The sequence below is a fragment of the Sphaerodactylus townsendi genome, linkage group LG07 (assembly GCF_021028975.2).
Source record: "Sphaerodactylus townsendi isolate TG3544 linkage group LG07, MPM_Stown_v2.3, whole genome shotgun sequence".
Lineage (NCBI taxonomy): Eukaryota > Metazoa > Chordata > Lepidosauria > Squamata > Sphaerodactylidae > Sphaerodactylus > Sphaerodactylus townsendi.
In genome coordinates, this window is record NC_059431.1 from 76168475 (window position 1) to 76186848 (window position 18374).

The 18374-nt window shown below is 42.3% G+C and overlaps 1 protein-coding gene across 1 annotated transcript in view; it reads right to left on the minus strand.

The window, feature by feature from the left end:
* Positions 1-18374, minus strand: part of TMC1 (transmembrane channel like 1) — a 66640-nt gene that overhangs the window by 38218 nt on the left and 10048 nt on the right. Inside the window, exons 5-8 of the mRNA XM_048504380.1 lie at positions 10809-10899; positions 7402-7483; positions 3792-3898; positions 1640-1738 (exon numbers count right to left, since the gene is read on the minus strand). Coding sequence (XP_048360337.1) covers positions 1640-1738; positions 3792-3898; positions 7402-7483; positions 10809-10899 — 379 coding nt within the window. The remainder of the gene's footprint in view (positions 1-1639; positions 1739-3791; positions 3899-7401; positions 7484-10808; positions 10900-18374) is intronic.

An 18374-nucleotide genomic window follows, 5' to 3' on the forward strand; every position in this document is an offset into this window, starting at 1 on the left:
GTATGGCATGGTAGAGATGAGCATTCAGTTCTCCCTGTTGCCACGGCTTCTCAAATCCTCATGAACTGGGGAGGAAGAGAAGTGAATGCTGAGACACCAAGCTCAGCATTCAGTTGAAGTTCTTCCTGTCATGGCTTCTCAAGTCCACGTGGACTTAAGAAGGTGTGGCAGGGAGAACCAGCAAATTTCAAGTTCAAGTTTTAAAACCTGAAAAACTTCAATAAAAAGTCAAATAAAGGCAATCTGTATTGGCTTCATTCAGCTTTACTGAAAATTTCCTGGTTTTTAAAACCTAAACCAAAAATTTACTAAATTAAAATAACTATGCTCATTGCTAGTCCTGATATGGTTGCTCTGTTCACAAAGTGGCTTGGGGTCTCTCTCCTGTCTTCCTCCAGGCCTGGGATAGGCACCTGCAGTCCTTGTATGGCCCTCCCACATGAGTTCAGGGACTGATCACAGTTGTTGACTAAGCTTCTGACTTCCAGCAACTGTAACACATCTATTAGACATCTGTACTGTCAATAAGAGAAGCCAGTGGCCCTCTTTTTTCCTACCACCCAGGACAATAGCACGGACTTGGTACAGTCACTTCCCATCAGGAGCCACAGTGTAGTCAAAGAAGGGAGAAACTGCATGATCAAGTCCTCAACAATTATCAGCCTGTTGGTCTGGAAGCTGCTTTGCAGCAAGGGCGGGGTGCAGAAAGTTATTTATTGCATAAGATATGGGACCTGTGATAACATGTATCCCACAGGAAACCCCTCTCACTACGTTTTAAACTGCTAGGCAATGTATCCACAGTAATTGACCACAATCAGCAAAACAAGAGACTCCAAAATCTCACTCCAGCTGCCAATGCAAACAGTACTCTGGAACTGGAAAAAGTAAAAAGGAAACGCAGTTCAATTCTTGTATATCCTGTATTATCTTTCTTTAGATCTCTTGCCATTGTCAAGTTGCAAGCTTGTTATTTCAGACAACCAGAGAGGGTCAAGTTAACCATGTAAGGCTCCTTTACTGAAGTTAAGCTACCTATTGTGTTTACGTACTTTATGAAATTGGCTTGAAGAGACTCAGCATGGGGGCCCTTGAAGATTATGTTTATGATGTAATGAATTGGAGAGCATTTTTCAGATGCAGCTCCATTCATTCATTATACAGCTTTCACTGGCTCACTTTTTATTAATTGTATATGTCATAAGCTCTGGAGTCCAGTTGGCATAAACATTTTGTTCATGACATAATAAATTCTTTCCAGGGGCGGAGTGAGGGGGAACTGCACCTGGGGCACATGCACGCCCTGGGCACCTGACATGCCCCTGTCTGCCCCCACCCCACCCCAGAATGTCTCAGTCATGCCCCCATCCACCTCTGCCCCACCCTGGGACACCCCTGGAATGCCCCAGCCATGCCCCTGCACTTCCATGTGCCCAGGGCAGCCTCCTCCTTTGGCGCTACGCCACTGATCCCTTCCAAATTGTGCCCCTTGACCCAAGATTATGATTAGTATTTGTATCTTTTTTAATTGCTTAAATGCCTTATATCAAATTAGAGAACACAAACAATGAGTTTTTAAGAAGCAAAATTCAAAATTCTACCTAATTAAAAAATAGACCACTGTGGATTGCACACTTACACTAAAGTCGTACAAAGTAGCAAAGTTCGCCGCAGTATCTTCTTCAGCTCTTGGCACAGTTTTTCTTACTAAGCTGCCATAGGGCTTTCCCATCAGTGCCTGCATTCAAACAGAGGGGAAGCATTCACTTTGTAAATCACCTTCTCAAACAAAGGACCAGCACACAAACATCATGGTCAATGGAATGATAGAATTTGCAATTTGTAGACATTCTCATAATTTTAAAATGTTAAGAAACTGATCATTTGTGAAGTTGCCCTAAAATTACCTGATGTAGAATAAAGCTTGGCCTGTTGTGCAGTGGTGGGATCCAAAAATTTTAATAACAGGTTCCAATGGTGGTGGGATTCAAACAGTGGCGCCGCCGCACACACGCACCTCCAGTCCCTATTGGGCAGGGAGGTTGCTTTAGTAACCCCTTCTTGGCACTCAGAAAAAAATTAATAACCACTTCTAGAGAAGTGGTGAGAACTGGTTGGATCCAACCTCTGCTGCTGTGTAAAATATTTTAGTTCACATTATAATTCCTTTAAGTCATTCTTCTTTTGGTAGTCTTATCTGTGGGATCCACAAATAGTGCTGACAGTAGAGCTTCCTGGTAATTTTAAACATCTTCCTGTTACTGCTTCTGCTAATCATCATCATCATCATCATTAACCTTTAATAGGCTTAAAACTAATGCTTACATTGAAAGGTAATGTTCAGTAATTTGGACTGGGTTTCCATCAATATGCTGATGAAACCCAGCTTTTTATGTTGATGGAGGGCCAGCTGCTACCACTTCAGATTTTTTAGAATGGTGTCTGGAGGCTGTGTTGGTTGGTCGAGAAACAGAAGGCTAAAGCTGAATCCAGCAATGATGGAGGTCCTGTGACTGGGTCAGGGAGAGTTGGTGGAAGGTTCCTAACTGCCATTTTTAGACAGAGTGGCTTTAACACCTGTCTCATCTGTCAAGAGCTTGGAGTCCTCCCTGTCTACGAAGCCCCAGGTCACACATATTGCCAGAGTGACCTTTTTTCATCTTCAACAGCCCAGATAATTGTCTTCCTACCTTTCCTGTTCATACCTGGTCACAGTGATCTATGTAACAGTCTCTTCTAGGCTGGACTACTGTAACTCTATGCGGATCTACTTTTGAAGCCAATCCAGAAACTAAAACTGGTCCAGAATGAAGTGGCAAGGCTTCTCACTGGGGCAATGGTGGAAGAGCATATAACACCAATATTACACGAACTGCATGGGCTGCCAGTGGAATTACAGATCATGTTCAAGATTTTGGTTTTGACCTTTAAGGCCTTGAGCGGTATGGAGCCCACATATCTTTGAGACTGCATCTCTCCATATCACCATGGAGGCTTTTTTGGTCCTGGCTCCAGCCTGGTAGAACATTCTGTCAACTGACACCAGGGCCCTACAAGATACTATACAGTTCTGTAGGGTCTGCAAGATGGAAATGTTCTACCAGGCCTTTGGTTGAACCACCCTTGAGTCCATATAATCCGTCTTGCAGGTCTCCCTTACCTTGCACATTAGCAAGTGTGACCCCCCGCCCTACCCTCAATAATCAGATAATTTATATCAGGAGGTGGATAGAATGAATTTTTAGAATGAAGATTGCACTGTGTAGAGAACCATTATATATATTTGGTTTTAATGTCAACTATTTTATGCTGCTGTTGTGTTTTAATTCTCATTGTAAGCCAGGAATGAGCCAGGTAGAAATATAATTTTTAAAAAATTAAAAGTGCATGTGAAACATTACCTTTGATACTCATTAAAAATAATGATCATCACATTACCTCACTGAAATATCTATTCAAATATATGGCTTGGATTATAAGATCTACAAAGGAGCAGAGTTTGTAGAAGGGATCTTTATCCTTCCCCCTTTGCCCGGAAGCCTTTGTGACCATTTCACAACTGCTTCTGAGAACAGGAGAACACAGTATAGGGGACTGAAGCATGCAGGTAGACTCTTTTGTCCCATTTTTGACCGTTACATCTACAGTTTGATGCTAATCTTCTTCACAGTGAAATTTTAACTGAGGGATACAGTTCTTACTTTACATTTTAGCACTCCAGACTCATCTTTGACATTTAAATCAGAGACATGACAAAAATGGGCCGGGCATCTTCACTGAATCATCCTTACCTCAGGCACCATAATAAGACCAAAGGTCAGTCCAAAAAGAACCAAGTTTATTCCATACATCCATCGCAAAAATATAAAATAGGAGGCAACTGAAGAGCCAAAGTGACCTAACAAATATGAATAAAAGAGATAAAATTGGCACATGCATCATTCTTGGTTTGTCTGAACTTTGAAATTGGAATAAAATCAATCCAGAATCACTGACAAATGACTGATTTCCTTATAAATTTCTGATAATAAATGTTGAAGAACATTACTATGATCAGTGTAAAACCATACCATTTGCAAAAGTGGGCCATTTTGTGTACTGTTCTGAGCAGCCCTTTCATTTAAACCATTATAAAATAATTTTTTTGGTTTCCATCCAGTGGGGAAGAGCAGTGGTATGGGCCCAGTATTTTGGACCTCTCAAACTATGGTGCCAAAGCCAGCACCAAGACCCCACACTTGCAGCTAGAAAGAGAAAGATAACATTTCCCTCCCGGCGGAGTGGGAAGGGGCTTCATTGGCACTGACCTCCTCTGTTCACAGCCTGGGGTCCAGCTGGATTCGTCTCTTTCAATGGAGACCCAGGTGGCCCATATAACTTGGGTTGCGTTTTTCCATCTTCGACAGGCCCAGCGGCTGGACCCCTTCCTTTCCCAATTGGATCTTGCCACTGTGATCCATGCAACATTAGGTTAGACTATTGTAACTCGCTCTATGCGGGCCTACCCTTACGCCTGATCCGGAAGTTAAAGCTGGTCCAACATGCAGTGGCTCACATACTTACAGGAGGTGCCTGTAAGAGATCACATCCAGCCTGTGTTGCGCCATCTGCATTGGCTTCCAGTCGAGTTCTGAATCATTCATAAGGTATGGGTGCTAACCTTTAAGGCCTTACACAGCCTGGGACCTTCGTGCCTTCGGAACCATCTTACCCCATATGTCCCTGCACGGCCTCTGTATTCGGCAGAGGCCAATTTGTTGGTGGTCCCCGGCCCCTCGATGATGCAGCTGGCCTCAAAACAGGCCAGGGCCTTTATGGTCCTGGTTCCTGCCTGGTGGAACACATTACCACCAGCTGTCCGGGCCCTGCGGGATCTTGGTGAGTTCCACAGGGCCTGTAAGACTGAGTTGTTCCACTGGGCTTTTGGGAGGGGATGCCACTGATGTGCGCTCCCTCCTTTTGTTTTCCTTCTGTTCTCCTTTACCTCCTGGGCCCCTTAACATCTATGGGGTCCCCACTCCCTTTCCTTTTCTGGGAGGGTTTTTTATGAAGATTTTAAAGCTGGACGCCAACATTTTTGTATGGCATGCTGTTTTATGGGGGTTTTAATGTTATGTTTAGTGGAGCCTATATTATGTGTGATTGTATTTGTTTATATGCTCCATTAGTGTTGTTTTAATTTATGCTGTGCACAGTCCAGAGCCTTGGTATATAAAATTGATAATAAATAAAATGAATAAAAATGGTAATCAATGATGCCATGATATCACTTCCAGGAAAACAGACATCATTCCTGTTTAGGAATTGCTGGAAAATCTATAGTAAAACATTGTCAGCAATTTTTAGAAAGGGCTGACATCATTTTCAGAGAAAATCCCAAATTGGGTGCTGTGTGGTTTCCGGGCTGTATGGCCGTGTTCTAGCAGCATTCTCTCCTGACGTTTCGCCTGCATCTGTGGCTGGCATCTTCAGAGGATCTGAAATCCCAAATTCACATCCGTTCTCTATAGGAATCATTAAAAGCTCTGTGGTTTTCCGTAGATCAATTGTAATTCCAGGAAGTGAAGTCATGTCATCACTGATGGCCTCCCCCACACACATTGCTGACCCACCCAATATCCTGCTGGCAATCCTATATTTACCTTCTGTGTTCATCTTTCTCTCAGGCTTAAATTGGGACTTGGGATTCTTATCTTTGCGCAACCTGAGACTCCCCAGACAGGGCAGGTATTAATTAACTTAGCATACCTAGTGACTAGTCTCTGTATTTTCTTTAATTATTTTTGAATTTTCCATAATTATATTTAATCCTGTGCTTTTTGTATTTCATAGACCCTTGACCATGCTGTTTGTTTTATTCATACCTCTTAAATAAAATAACAGCATAATGAGGATCCACTTAGTACATCTGAAGAAGTCAGCTCTCATTCATGATTGCTTCTGCAGGAATAATTTTTTTAGACTGTAATTGAGACTGTAATTCAGATTAGCCTGTGCACTCCCACACATGCCAGCTGGGTGACCTTGGGCTAGTCACAGCTTTTCGGAGCTCTCTCAGCCCCACCCACCTCACAGGGTGTTTGTTGTGAGGGGGGAAGGGCAAGAAGATTGTAAGCCCCTTTGAGTCTCCTATAGGAGAGAAAGGGGGATATAAACCCAAACTCTTCTTCTAAATAGTTTTACACTCTTCACTGCAGTTTATACACAGAAACGTTAATAGAGAAACATAGACCTTAGGAATAATATAAACATTGTGCCCCTTTTTGCTTATGTTAGATACGGGAAATAGATCCACTGTAGTTCTGTCCATGTCATGGTTTTGCAAGACCAAAGGAGAGAGGCAACATATTTTTATAGCCATTCAACTCAACAGCTGGTGGTTGTTCATGTCTGTTATTGATCATGAGATTATGCACACCCAGTCACACCTAATATCTGATCTTTATGTGCAACTTTCAGGTGGGGTCTAAAAGTTTTCCTGTGATTTTCCTGGAATTACAACTGATGTACAGACTACAGAAATAAGTTACCTTGGCAGAAATGGCAGCTTTGGAAGCTGGACTCTATGATACAACTCTGCTATACTGTCTCCACACATTCTGCAAGCTGCAATTGGCATCTTTAATACTGACTGGTTTTCTATTATCATTGACTCATATGAACCTTGCCTGCAGGCTCCAGAAGTCAGGTAGACACCAGGGGTATATATTCAGGAAAACCAATTCAGACTTCTATTGTCAGAACAAAGAATTAGGTGCCAACGCAACTTCCATTATACCCCCCAAACCATGCTCCTTCCACATCACACAACACCACCCCACAGTGCTTGTTCCCAAGGAGTAATGGCACCCCTTACCAGTCCTATGGGAAGGAGACAGCATGGCCTCCACCAAAGCAACCTATCCCCACCCAGTGCTTTGAACTACAGAAGCCAACAGGTGTCTAATGAGCAGATTAACCTGAAAGTGAAACCAGAAAGAAACCAAGTATAAACAGTCTGGGGGAGAGAAGGTCATATCCCCATCAGAAGACATGACAGGATTGGGCCAAGACAGGGCAGAGCCAGACAGCAGGAAGAAACAACAAATATAGTTGCCAAATCCAGGTAGGGAAAGTCCTGGAGATTAGGAGACAGAACATGGAAAATGTGGTTTAGGAAGGGGAGGAGGCTCTCAAGGATGTGATGCCTTAGAGTCCTTGCTTCAAAGCAACTATTCAGTTTAGAGAAATGGGCCTAGATCAATTGTAATTCCAGAGGATCACCTGGAGATGCTGTCTCCTCTCCTCTACTCCTGAAACACAAAGAGATGCCATCACCTCTGCTCAGGAAACACATGGCTAATTGTATGAGCAGGATTCAGACATACCCAGTAATTATATTCGTTTTTGTAAAACTCTTACTTTCGATTTCTTTGATTTTCAATTCCCAGGGTATGCAAGCTGTTTTAAAATTCTCAAAATCACGTGAAAATTTCACCCATTTCTGAAAAAAGGGGGGGAAAACACTTACTATGAGAACAAGAGAAGAAGAGAAAATAAAAAGCATGTTGAATAAATATTATATTTAATATGGCAAATCTCTTGTGTTCATAAAATATTCATGATTTACACACACACTTGATATAATAAGAAAATGAAGGCCACAAGAAGTGTGAGTGTCTTGTGCTTCTTGTTTCTGTGCTTCTCTACTTCATCCAAAATAGAATATTTCTCCCAGCAAAGAGATGGGCAGTACTTCATCTGTATATGAAATTGTAAACCTCCCTATCAAGAGTCAAGGGGAAATTAGATGTTTGATTAAATGAGAACTGGAAAGATAAAACGATCCCTCCCCCTCAATCACCATCTGAAACTATGTTCTGTTTCCTAAATTGTGCAGTTCAGAGGGGGAGAATCCTGGGACATTCACACACAGTGCCCAGCTCTCCATATGCACTCCCACTCTGCCCTGAGCTACACTGGCATGGCAAGGGTGTGGTGGGGGCGCGCAGAGGCTTTCCCGGGGTAGAGCCGACCTTTTCAGCTTCCTCTGTGCATTTAGACTCCTTACACTGGTGGGCCCAGTCTTGGAGATAAACTAAATTTTTCATGGTGTATCTCCACTTTCTTTTATGGAGAATTTTAGGTAGGTTTTTTAAAAAATCTTGGCTTCTTGCAAAGCAGGAAAGCCCTTTGGTAGTGGGGGGGGGGGGCACCAGAGCAGCACTGTGTTTGCCTACCAGCTCAGTCTGGCTTGGGCTGCTTGCCTCTTAATGTAAGCACTAGGATTCAAGCATCATCCTAAATACAACGTTAAACATTTTCTAGGCTGCATACCTCTGTAAATCATGCAGAGGACTAGTTCTAAGTGACAATAGAACATCTACTGCTTTTACAGAATGTTGAGTATAACGCTAAGTGTTTTAATAAAAAGTTATCTGAATTGCTCATTCTGTGATTTTTGAAGCATTGTCTTTGATGTGATTTGTTTGAAGTACTGTCTGTTTTTGATGTTTACATATATTCTGTTTGCATTTATTTGTCTATTGTAAATGTTCCTAAAATTATATATCTTACACTGATTGTATTAATATCTGAATACTCAGAGCTTCATGTTTTGTTTCTTGCTTTTGTCCTCTTGATCCTTATTGAGCATTAATGCAATTACATGCAAACATAAGAATGCAAACATAAGCAACAAAAGTTTAATGTAAAATCTAAACAGTATTCCACACATTGGTCCTTTCCACACAGTAGAAATAAAACATCCTGCAGACATTTTTAAAAAGATCTGTTTTAGCTTTTTGTGTTCCCACAGTGCAGAGAACACAAGTATTGCCAGCCAAAATGATCCTTTTTTCCCACCTGCTGACAAACGGAGCTCTGGTCAATTTCAGAGTTGCCCTCACCATTTTGCGTGCTGCTGCAGAGATTCTCTTGCCTCTGCCCTTTGGTGAAGGTTTTATATGAAGGTTTCCTCTGCTTGCAGCCAGAGGTGTAGCTGGGCCAGAGTGCGTCCAGTGCACACTGTGTGTTTTCCGCCCCCCCTCTCCGTGGCGCCCTGCCCCCCCCAACCCTCCTTACCTTAGTGCAGACTGGAGAAGCGGCCTGCTCCCTGCAGACTGAAAACACCCTGGTGAGGACTACACTTCCCATGAGACCCTGGGGCTCGCAAGGTCTCCTGGGAAGTGTAGTTCCCACCAGGCTGTTTTCAGCCTGAAGGGAACAGGCTGCTTCTCCAGCTTGCACTGTTTAATGAAGGTAAGTGTGTGTGAGGGTGCTGCAGGGGGGCCGGAGGGGATGCTGCAAGGAGGGTGGGGGCAATTTTCTGCCTCCCAGGTGCATGCCTGGTGCAACGTGCACCCCCAACCCACTGGTAGCTCCACCTCCCCTTGCAGCTCATCCACATGCAATTTCCGGGTAAAAAGTAGATAAATAATGTTTGTTTTGCCTAGTGAACCTGCAAATATGTGCATATTGCAGCTTCTCTAATCATTACATCGTAGCTTTGCAGGCATTCCCTTCAAAACAAAAAAAGAGGGATCACTAGGCAAAACAAACTTTATTCAACTACTTTTTACATGGAAATGACTCAGATGAGCTGAAAGAAGAGGAAATGTTCATGGGGAGTCTTCACGGAAAATCTCTGCTGCAGCACACAAAATAGTGGGCTCAAATGGTTAAAGTGAAAGTAAGGTTTGGACAGAAGAAATAAAACGTTTCCCACCTGCTTTTGTTTGCTCAGCAAGCTGAAATGTCTTCAGTCTAGGTTGGGGAGAAAATTGCTAGTCTAGAGATTTTGAAAAACTTAAGTTGAGAGAAATAAAATGTTTTGAAGACATTTTAGGGGACAAGAGCTGTGCATTCCTCTTCCCCTGTCCAGGGGCGGCCAGGAGGCCCCTCCCTAGACTTAGCAGGCCAGCCGCAACCACGATCCCTGGCGCTGGCCAAGGCATGGTCCCCAGACTCGGCCGCATCAGAGGCAAGCTGCTTGATCGGGGGGGAGGAGGGGTGAACTGCCAGAGGATGCCAGCAGACCAAGCCGCAGCTGGCCGGCTGTGGCGCAGAAACTAGGCTGGGGGAGGGAGCCAATGCAAGGGAAGGAGGTGGGAGCAGAAGCGCCCCAGAAGCCTTTGGGGGGGATTTAAGGAAGGGCGAGGAGGGCATGTGAGGGTCCGAGCAGCGGGAAGGAGCTGGGGGACCTTGGAGGGTGAAAAGGACAGGAGGGGAAGTGTTGAAGAAGGGGGAGAAGGGGGAGAAGGGAAAGGAGGAGAGCAAAGCAGAGAAGGAGGCAGCAGGGTGGGAAACAGAAAAGGAGGCAGAACTGGGTGGAACCGAGAAGGAGGAAAGGGGGGAAAGACACAGCAAAGGAGCCAGAAGAGCACGAGGCAGATAAAGGGAGAGAGAGAAGTCAGAAGAGGGCTGAGAGCTGACATTGTGGAAAAATACCAGCAACCTGTTGCTTAAGTCGCTGAAGTTCGCTCTGCCCCATAAGACAGGGACCGTAGATGGGGAACCTAGTACCCCAGAAAGGGAAGGAGGGACGGTTTATCAGCCAGTCACAGACAGGAGAGGGGGGAACGCCACATCCCCAAAATGTTTTTTAAAACTTCCCCATGACATTTTATTTCTGCTGTGCGGAAATCAGCATTGAAAGAAATATCTTGCATTGGAAAGTTGCCAGGTTCATTCAAAAACAGCTTAATGCAACCCAAATTATAATGAAACCATTCATACTAGAATACAAGTTCTGAAAAAGGGGGATGAGTTACTGCTTTAAGGAGTATAAATAGAATAAATAAATAGAACTAATGAAAAATGAGCCTTACTTTCATCATCATCACTTTATATGCATAAAACTGTTTCCCTTTCCCTTTGCCAAGGGCCCCTTCAAATTTGTCCACAAAATGCTGGGCTTCTCTAATAAAACATAAAAAGACATACATGAGATTATTCTATGATTCATAGTCTATCTCACTGAAATGCTGAAAGCCATATAACATCCATCAAGAATGATGTTCCCAAATAGACATTGTACATACATTAAATGGGTGTCTGCCACCAAAAATGGCAGCCAAGTAACTTCCCTCCTTCTAATGTCTTATTCAACTGTTCTAACAGCATGATATTCTACATTTCCATTTCCAGCTACAGCTATTGACATGGAACAGGGACAGGGAAAACATCTTGGCATCGGGACAGCTGTCATAGACAAAGGGGGAATGAGGCAGGCAGCTGAAATTTTTGCCAGCAGTCCTGTGTTTAGTCTAACATGTTATTTGGGTGAAATAGCATTGACATAACTTAGAGAGTTGTTTCTAAGACACAATAAATAAAGTCACCTTTCTTTCTTTGAGATTATATTTTTCTTCCAATTTTGGGCAAGTGTTAATCTTGCTGATGTTATTACATTAAGCACAAATTCATGATCTCCTTTTGGAAGGAAATCCATACAATTCAATAAGAAACCCTTAGGGGATAATGATGGTAACTCTTTCCTTATACTTTGAGAGATCACTGTAGCAATCATATTTAGTATTCAACCTCTCTGCTGCATTTCCACCATAAATATATAACATTTGCATTAGAAGCATCATATATGCAAAATTTCCCTTTTGCCTCTTGATAAATTTTTGCCAGCGTAGAGGGTGAGGGTGATAGGCAGGAATTGTTCTTTTCAAATAATCTGCAAGTCAATATATGTGCAAACTACTGTTTTAATCATGTATGTACTCTTGGGGCATATTCACAGATCAGTTTTGTATAGTGATGATGTGAAATTAACTTATGTAGGTTTTTGTTCCTGGTGACAGATGTTGTTGCACACAATGGAAAAGTTATATCATTCTGTGACAACTGGCACTTGACACGTGTTAAAATGTAAGGTGGCCAGACTGGCCTGTAATTGTTACAGCGATTAAATGAAAAAGCATGGCCACTGAGCTGCCAACAGGTTGGGGTCTAAAGACAGCCCAAAGTTTGGTATCTAAAAATAATTGTTGTAAACAGTAAGCTTCTGAGAGCTGAAAAAAAAACTATATAAAGATGTGGCACCCCAGAGTTAGCAGTACTAGGAAGTCTGGATATTACATTATACAAAATATTTTTATACAAAATGCATTATACAAAAAATGTTATTTCTCCGCTTCCTACTCTGGTCTAGCACAAGCAAGAGAAGCCCATGCTCACCCACAAATTCTAAGTCACCTCCATCTGAACTTGCACTGTATTGTTACATCAGTTGAAATGCATAATGGCCCTGCCAGAAATTGGTCCTGCCATGTGCCAGGATATAGTACAACTAGTGTGTATTCTCCAGCAGCCTTCTCATTAATAGCCCCTAGGAATGTTTGCATGATTAATTGAAATATCTTACTTAATAGGTATGTAAGTGTGCTTCTCCACAAAGCATCCCCACTGGATCTTTTTAAAATAAAAAAGTATGAATAGCAAATCTGCTGCCAGCAGAGACACTTGCAAAAGAAGACTGGTGCTTAATGAGACCAATAATGTATATGTGACTACGTCTCATGAGCTAATTAAAAAGGCCACAGTGCTACTGCAGTCATAAAGCGAAGGTGGCAAAATCTTCTAGCCTTTGTTTTCTTTGTTACATTGACCATTCATGTAAATATCTGTCTATTTATTTATTTGGGCTTTTCTATGCTGCTTTTCTTTCTCCCCAGAAGGACTCAAAGTCTTTCCTAAAATTTCCAAGCCAACCCAATTTAAATAATGCCACTCATCACGTTCCCCAAAGAGCTTTACTGTCAGCAAGTAATAACTCACTGGAGTTGTCTGGTCTGAAAATTATCTGGCTGTGCTCAACCAGAGCATTTTCAGCTCTGGCTCCAGCCTGGTGGAATGCTCTGTATACTGAGACCTGGGCCCTGCAGAACTTGGTACAACTTCGCAGGGCCTGTAAGACACAGCTGTTCCATCAGCCTATGGCTGAAGACACAGTAGGTTCTAACTACATGGCCTTTCTTGTTCCCTTTTCCTTTTCTCTTTCCCTTCCCTCTCAGTGGACATTTGAATGTTTTGAGTTATGGGGATTACACATGAAGTTTTATTGTTTTATTCCTCCTTGACTGACGTTTAATGGCTCAGAGATATGGATAAAGGCAGTGGTGGAATTCAAATAATTTAACAACCAGTTCTGGTGGTGGGATTCAAATAATTTAACAACGGTTGTTTACAAGCATCATTTTAACAGCTGGTTCTGCCGAAGTGGTGCGAACCTGCTGAATCCCACCACTGGATAAGGGGATTCATTTATTGGTTTCATTATTTATCGTATTGCTTTATTGTTTTTAATCCAAGTGATTGTGGTAAGCAACTCTGAGTCTGTATTGATTATTTTTTTACCTCATTTATACATTACCTTTTCCTTTTAGGTGCCAAAAGTACCTTACATCATTCTCCTCTCCTCCATTTTATCCATGAAACCATGCAAGATAGATTAGGCTGAAAGAGTGACCATGGTTACCCAATGAACCTATATAGCAGAATGGGGATTTGTACTTGGGTCTCCCAAATCTTTGTCTAACGCTTCTACTCTGATAAGTCGTGCGCTGGCTCTGCTGGGTATGACCAGCCACAACAGTTGTATAAAGGCTGCCACTGGGCCTAGGAAAGTTATACAGGAGCCAGCGTGGTATGGAAGCAGCATGGTATAGTGGTTCAGAGCAGCAGACTCTAATCTGGAGAATTGAATATGATTCCCCACTCCTCCACATGGAGCTTGCTGGGTTACCTTGGGTGATTCACAGTTCTCTCAGAACTGTCTCAGACCCACCTACCTCCGAAGGTGGCTGTCATGAAGAAAAGAAGGAAAGGTGATTGTAAGCTCCTTAATGAGGCCCCTCAAATGCAGAGAACATTGGAATGTAAAAAACCAACTCTTCTTCCCCAAATCATAATTTGGGTAAGCTGCACAAATTACATGGTAGTGTAACCCCCATGCCCAGAATGGGTTGAACCAGTAAGGGGGTGGAGACTCAGAGCAGCAGAAAGGCTGCAGAGCTCTTTGAAGAAGACAAGGCTACCAGACTCGTACCTTGGTTGTATAAGCCCTTGACACCTTGTTAAGGTAAACTGCAATATTGTTGGGAACTACTGGGAAGGTAGTTTATTTTTGCTATGTTGTAAATGTTGGAGTTTATTGTTTCAGGGTTTCTTTTTGTGGTTGTAATGGGTGAGAGTTCTCCTGGAAACCTTCATCATGTTGCATCCTGTTCATCAAGCCCTTGGAGTCTTCAGGAGCCAACCCACTTGCAAAGAAGAATTGGACTTGGCAGTATCAGTAGACTGTAACTAGAAGGACTTGAAATGCAACCTGAACAGGACCTTGAATTGTAATGTTAAATGTTGATGTTTAATATTATTTGTCAAGAGAAGTAAACTGTTTTGTTTAAATTTGGTTCTTTGCAACTCCTTCCAAGTACTGCCCCACAGAACCCACAAGCTGAGGTTACAGTAGCAGGTTGCCTGGTGGTCAGGTGCACAGCCTGTTAAGATGGCACACAATTGGGGAGTGCAACTGAGCACTGGTGAGCAGCGCCCCATCTCCATATGGAGGTCAGGTATGAGGTCAATCACACCTGATTAGAGGACAAAGCAGGAAGGGCCCATTTGAGTCTGGCCTCAAACTCCATGTGGAATTTGGGAATAGGGAAGGCCTGGCTGGCTTCCTCCCATGCTCCATATGGAGTTTGTGAGTGGCAGCCCCTTAACTGCATTCCAGCCCCGAATGGGACCAGGACGCAGTTGGGGGGGGGGGGTTGCAGCAATGCACCACCCAGAAAATAGCACCTGAGGCTCTAGCCCCCTCATGCCCCTCTCAATACATCTTTGCTGGTGGTTGCTGCTAGGCCTGGCCATGATGAATCCTCTTTTCAGGGCAATAAGGAGAGGAGAAAGAGTGTATCATGAAGCCAAAATAGCCCTGGAAAGAGCTGTTGCACTGGATTTTATTAACAGAAACCAAGATTTGACAGCTGACAATACTGTTGTAGTTGCCAAGCAACCCCCACAATTGTCAGAGATTTCAGACGGCATCTATTTCTTAAACATACAAGTGCTGCTAAGACCCATTGTCTGCTCATGACTCCAGTCTCTGGAATTAAATTCATACTGTTTTGTTTTATTATGTAGGGTGAATTATGTAGGGTGGTGAATTATGTAGGGTGGTGAGAACCACAAAGGATTGCGAAGAGCTCCAAGCGGACCTTGATAAATTAGGTGAGTGGGCTCAGAAATGGCAAATGCAGTTCAATGTAGCAAAATGTAAAGTGATGCACATAGGGGCAAAAAATCCAAACTTCACATACACACTACAGGGGTCAGTGCTATCAGTCACAGACCAGGAAAGGGATTTAGGCGTCTTAGTTGATAGTTCCATGGGAATGCCAACTCAATGCATAACAGCTGTGAAAAAGGCAAACTCTATGCTGGGCATAATTAGGAAAGGAATTGATAATAAAACTGCAAAGATTGTCATGCCCTTATATAAAGCTGTGGTGCGACCGCACTTGGAGTACTGTGTTCAGTTCTGGTCGCCGCATCTCAAAAAGGATATTGAGGAGTCAGAAAAAGTGCAGAGAAGGGCAACAAGGATGATTGAGGGACTGGAGCACCTTCCCTATGAGGAGAGGCTGCAGCGTTTGGGACTCTTTAGTTTGGAGAGGAGGCGGCTGAGGGGGGATATGATTGAAGTCTACAAAATTATGCATGGGGTAGAAAATGTTGACAGAGAGAAATTTTTCTCTCTTTCTCACAATACTTGAACCAGGGGGCATTCCTTGAAAATGCTGAGGGGAAGAATTAGGACTAATAAAAGGAAACACTTCTTCACGCAACGTGTGATTGGTGTTTGGAATATGCTGCCACAGGAGGTGGTGATTGCCACTAACCTGGATAGCTTTAAAAGGGGCTTGGACAGATTTATGGAGGAGAAGTCGATTTATGGCTACCAATCTTGATCCTCCTTGATCTGAGATTGCAAATGCCTTAACAGTCCAGGTGCTCGGGAGCAACAGCCGCAGAAGGCCATTGCATTCACATCCTACATGTGAGCTCCCAAAGGCACCTGGTGGGCCACTGTGAGTAGCAGAGAGCTGGACTAGATGGACTCTGGTCTGATCCAGCTGGCTTGTTCTTATGTTCTTATGTTCATACATGTGGTCATGTCATGAATTAGATATATTGATGATTCAGTACTGCAAGACCTTTGATCTGATCTATCTGTAATATCCAATGAAACAGAATTTATTCTAACAAAGAAAACAGATGGGTGAAATAATATTGACATACAGGGTTGTTATTAAGATACAAGAAGTTGTGTGTTTGTATATGTATGAAGCTCTATGAACATTCTAGACTGCTTTATAAATACCAAGTCTCTTTCTTAAACTACCTGAAAGTTTATAAAGTCTCTTCCAAGCAAACTTGGTCACCCTTATTCAAGGATGTGAAAGTGCCAAAACACAGGAAATACAAAACTGGGCTTTGTAATCAGTTGGATCATGTGTTATAGGTAAATTATCAATAGCACATGATAGGCCAAAGTGTACCCTTTTAGATAACCATGAAAGCTTTATAAAATCCAAAGAAACATTAATCTAATTACCAACACAAGGAGCATCAATGTTTCATGAGGCCAGGTATTATTGTCCTTAAATGGCCTGTCTTAATAATTAATTGTAGGTATGATGTTGCAGCTCCCAAAGTGCCAGGTGTCCTGTACTTGGGCTGTTTAAGGCTTGCAAAAGTGGGGAATGAATTACTGAACTTAAGAGGTTGCACAGCAAGAAGACGATTCAGGTGGGTTGCTCAACTTTTCAGTAACAGGTCAAGATGGATTCAGTCATGAGCTCAAATCTCATTAAAGAGCAATGTGCCGTTAATATTGATCAACTTGAACTTTTCCAAGTCAGCTCTTTGAAATAAATGTTTTTTTAAAAAAATGGTTAAGAAATTATTGCTGCCAGATTGTTGTTGTTCCTTAAGGTTATAGGGTTATGACTACTCACAAAGAAATTTTTAACCTAATGATTTTGAGGCCGTTAACATATATATTTGTCATTCCTTAATGGAACCAAGTTTGCTGAAAGACATCAAAACAAAGTATGGTCCTATAACATCTTAAATACTCACCAATATGAGTAGAAGTTTGCACAGGCAATTGTGTATTCCTTCAGAAGCATGCAAAAGCCATTCTAAAACATTCTGTTTTAAATTATATCCTTTGACATTAAAATTTTATCCCTGGTGCTTTGATCTGTGAGGACTCAGTCACTTGTGCAAGTGATAAACATACTCAACCCAACCACTCTTTAGACTGATACATACCTAAAGATGTAAAAGCTCAGTCTATATCAATCTAATTTTATTTTCGTTCATTCTAAGATGGGGCAATTAAAAAATGTAACCTTATTCTTAAATCCGCTTCTATTGAATCATTGGGAAGGGGAAAATGACTATAGAACCTAGCAATGTAATATATAACTAATGTGCACATTGTACTATGTCAGCTGATTTGTTTATTCGTTTTATCGGAATCAACAGTAACTCATATGTGAAAGAAAAAACACTACCAGGTTTTTGAGCCAGCAGTATTCTGTCAGTCCACCGCAACCCCTTATAAAAATGTTTATACAATGGCTTTCCCCTTCTCCTGTGCTTACCTTCACACAAGCCTTCACACAAGGATTAATTAAGGTAAGAATGAGTGAATGACTGACCACCCATAGAATTTGTGTAACAATAAAGATTTGAACCCAGATCTTCCTGGTACTTAGCTAATTTTCTAACATTTTCAACTCTCTGAATCTCAAAGCATTACTCATGTGGAGGCACCTTGGTGAAGACTGGCAGCCTCATTGGAAACTACTTACATGACTATTACTATTAATAGCCTTCTACCCCACCTTTCCCAACCTAAGTCGGGCTCAAGGAAGTTTCCAACCAGTAAAATACGATTTAAATACATTAAACAGCAAAAAAAAGTTAAAATCATTTTGAATAGTTCATTAAAAATTCCAAGTGGCACTCTTGCTAATAATGGGAGAACAAAAAAATAAGAGGAGAGAGAGAAAGGAAAGAGAAAGAGAAAGGGAGGGAATACTGTGAACTGAAAGGGTGGGAAAAGGGCAGGTCAGATAGGCCAGCTAGAGTGGAACTATTACTGTCCTCAGCCATATGCACAATTATGGCTGCTTAGAAAAGAACTCTGGCAATTGGACACATTCCCCTATACAGAGGCACCACATCTCACAAGCTATAAGCCCACTGGCAGCACTATATGTTCCTGAGTTTCAAACATGTAGACTGCTGTTACAGGGCCTTCATGATATTCCGATCAAGTGCTGACCTGCATGTGTGAATGAGCCAGT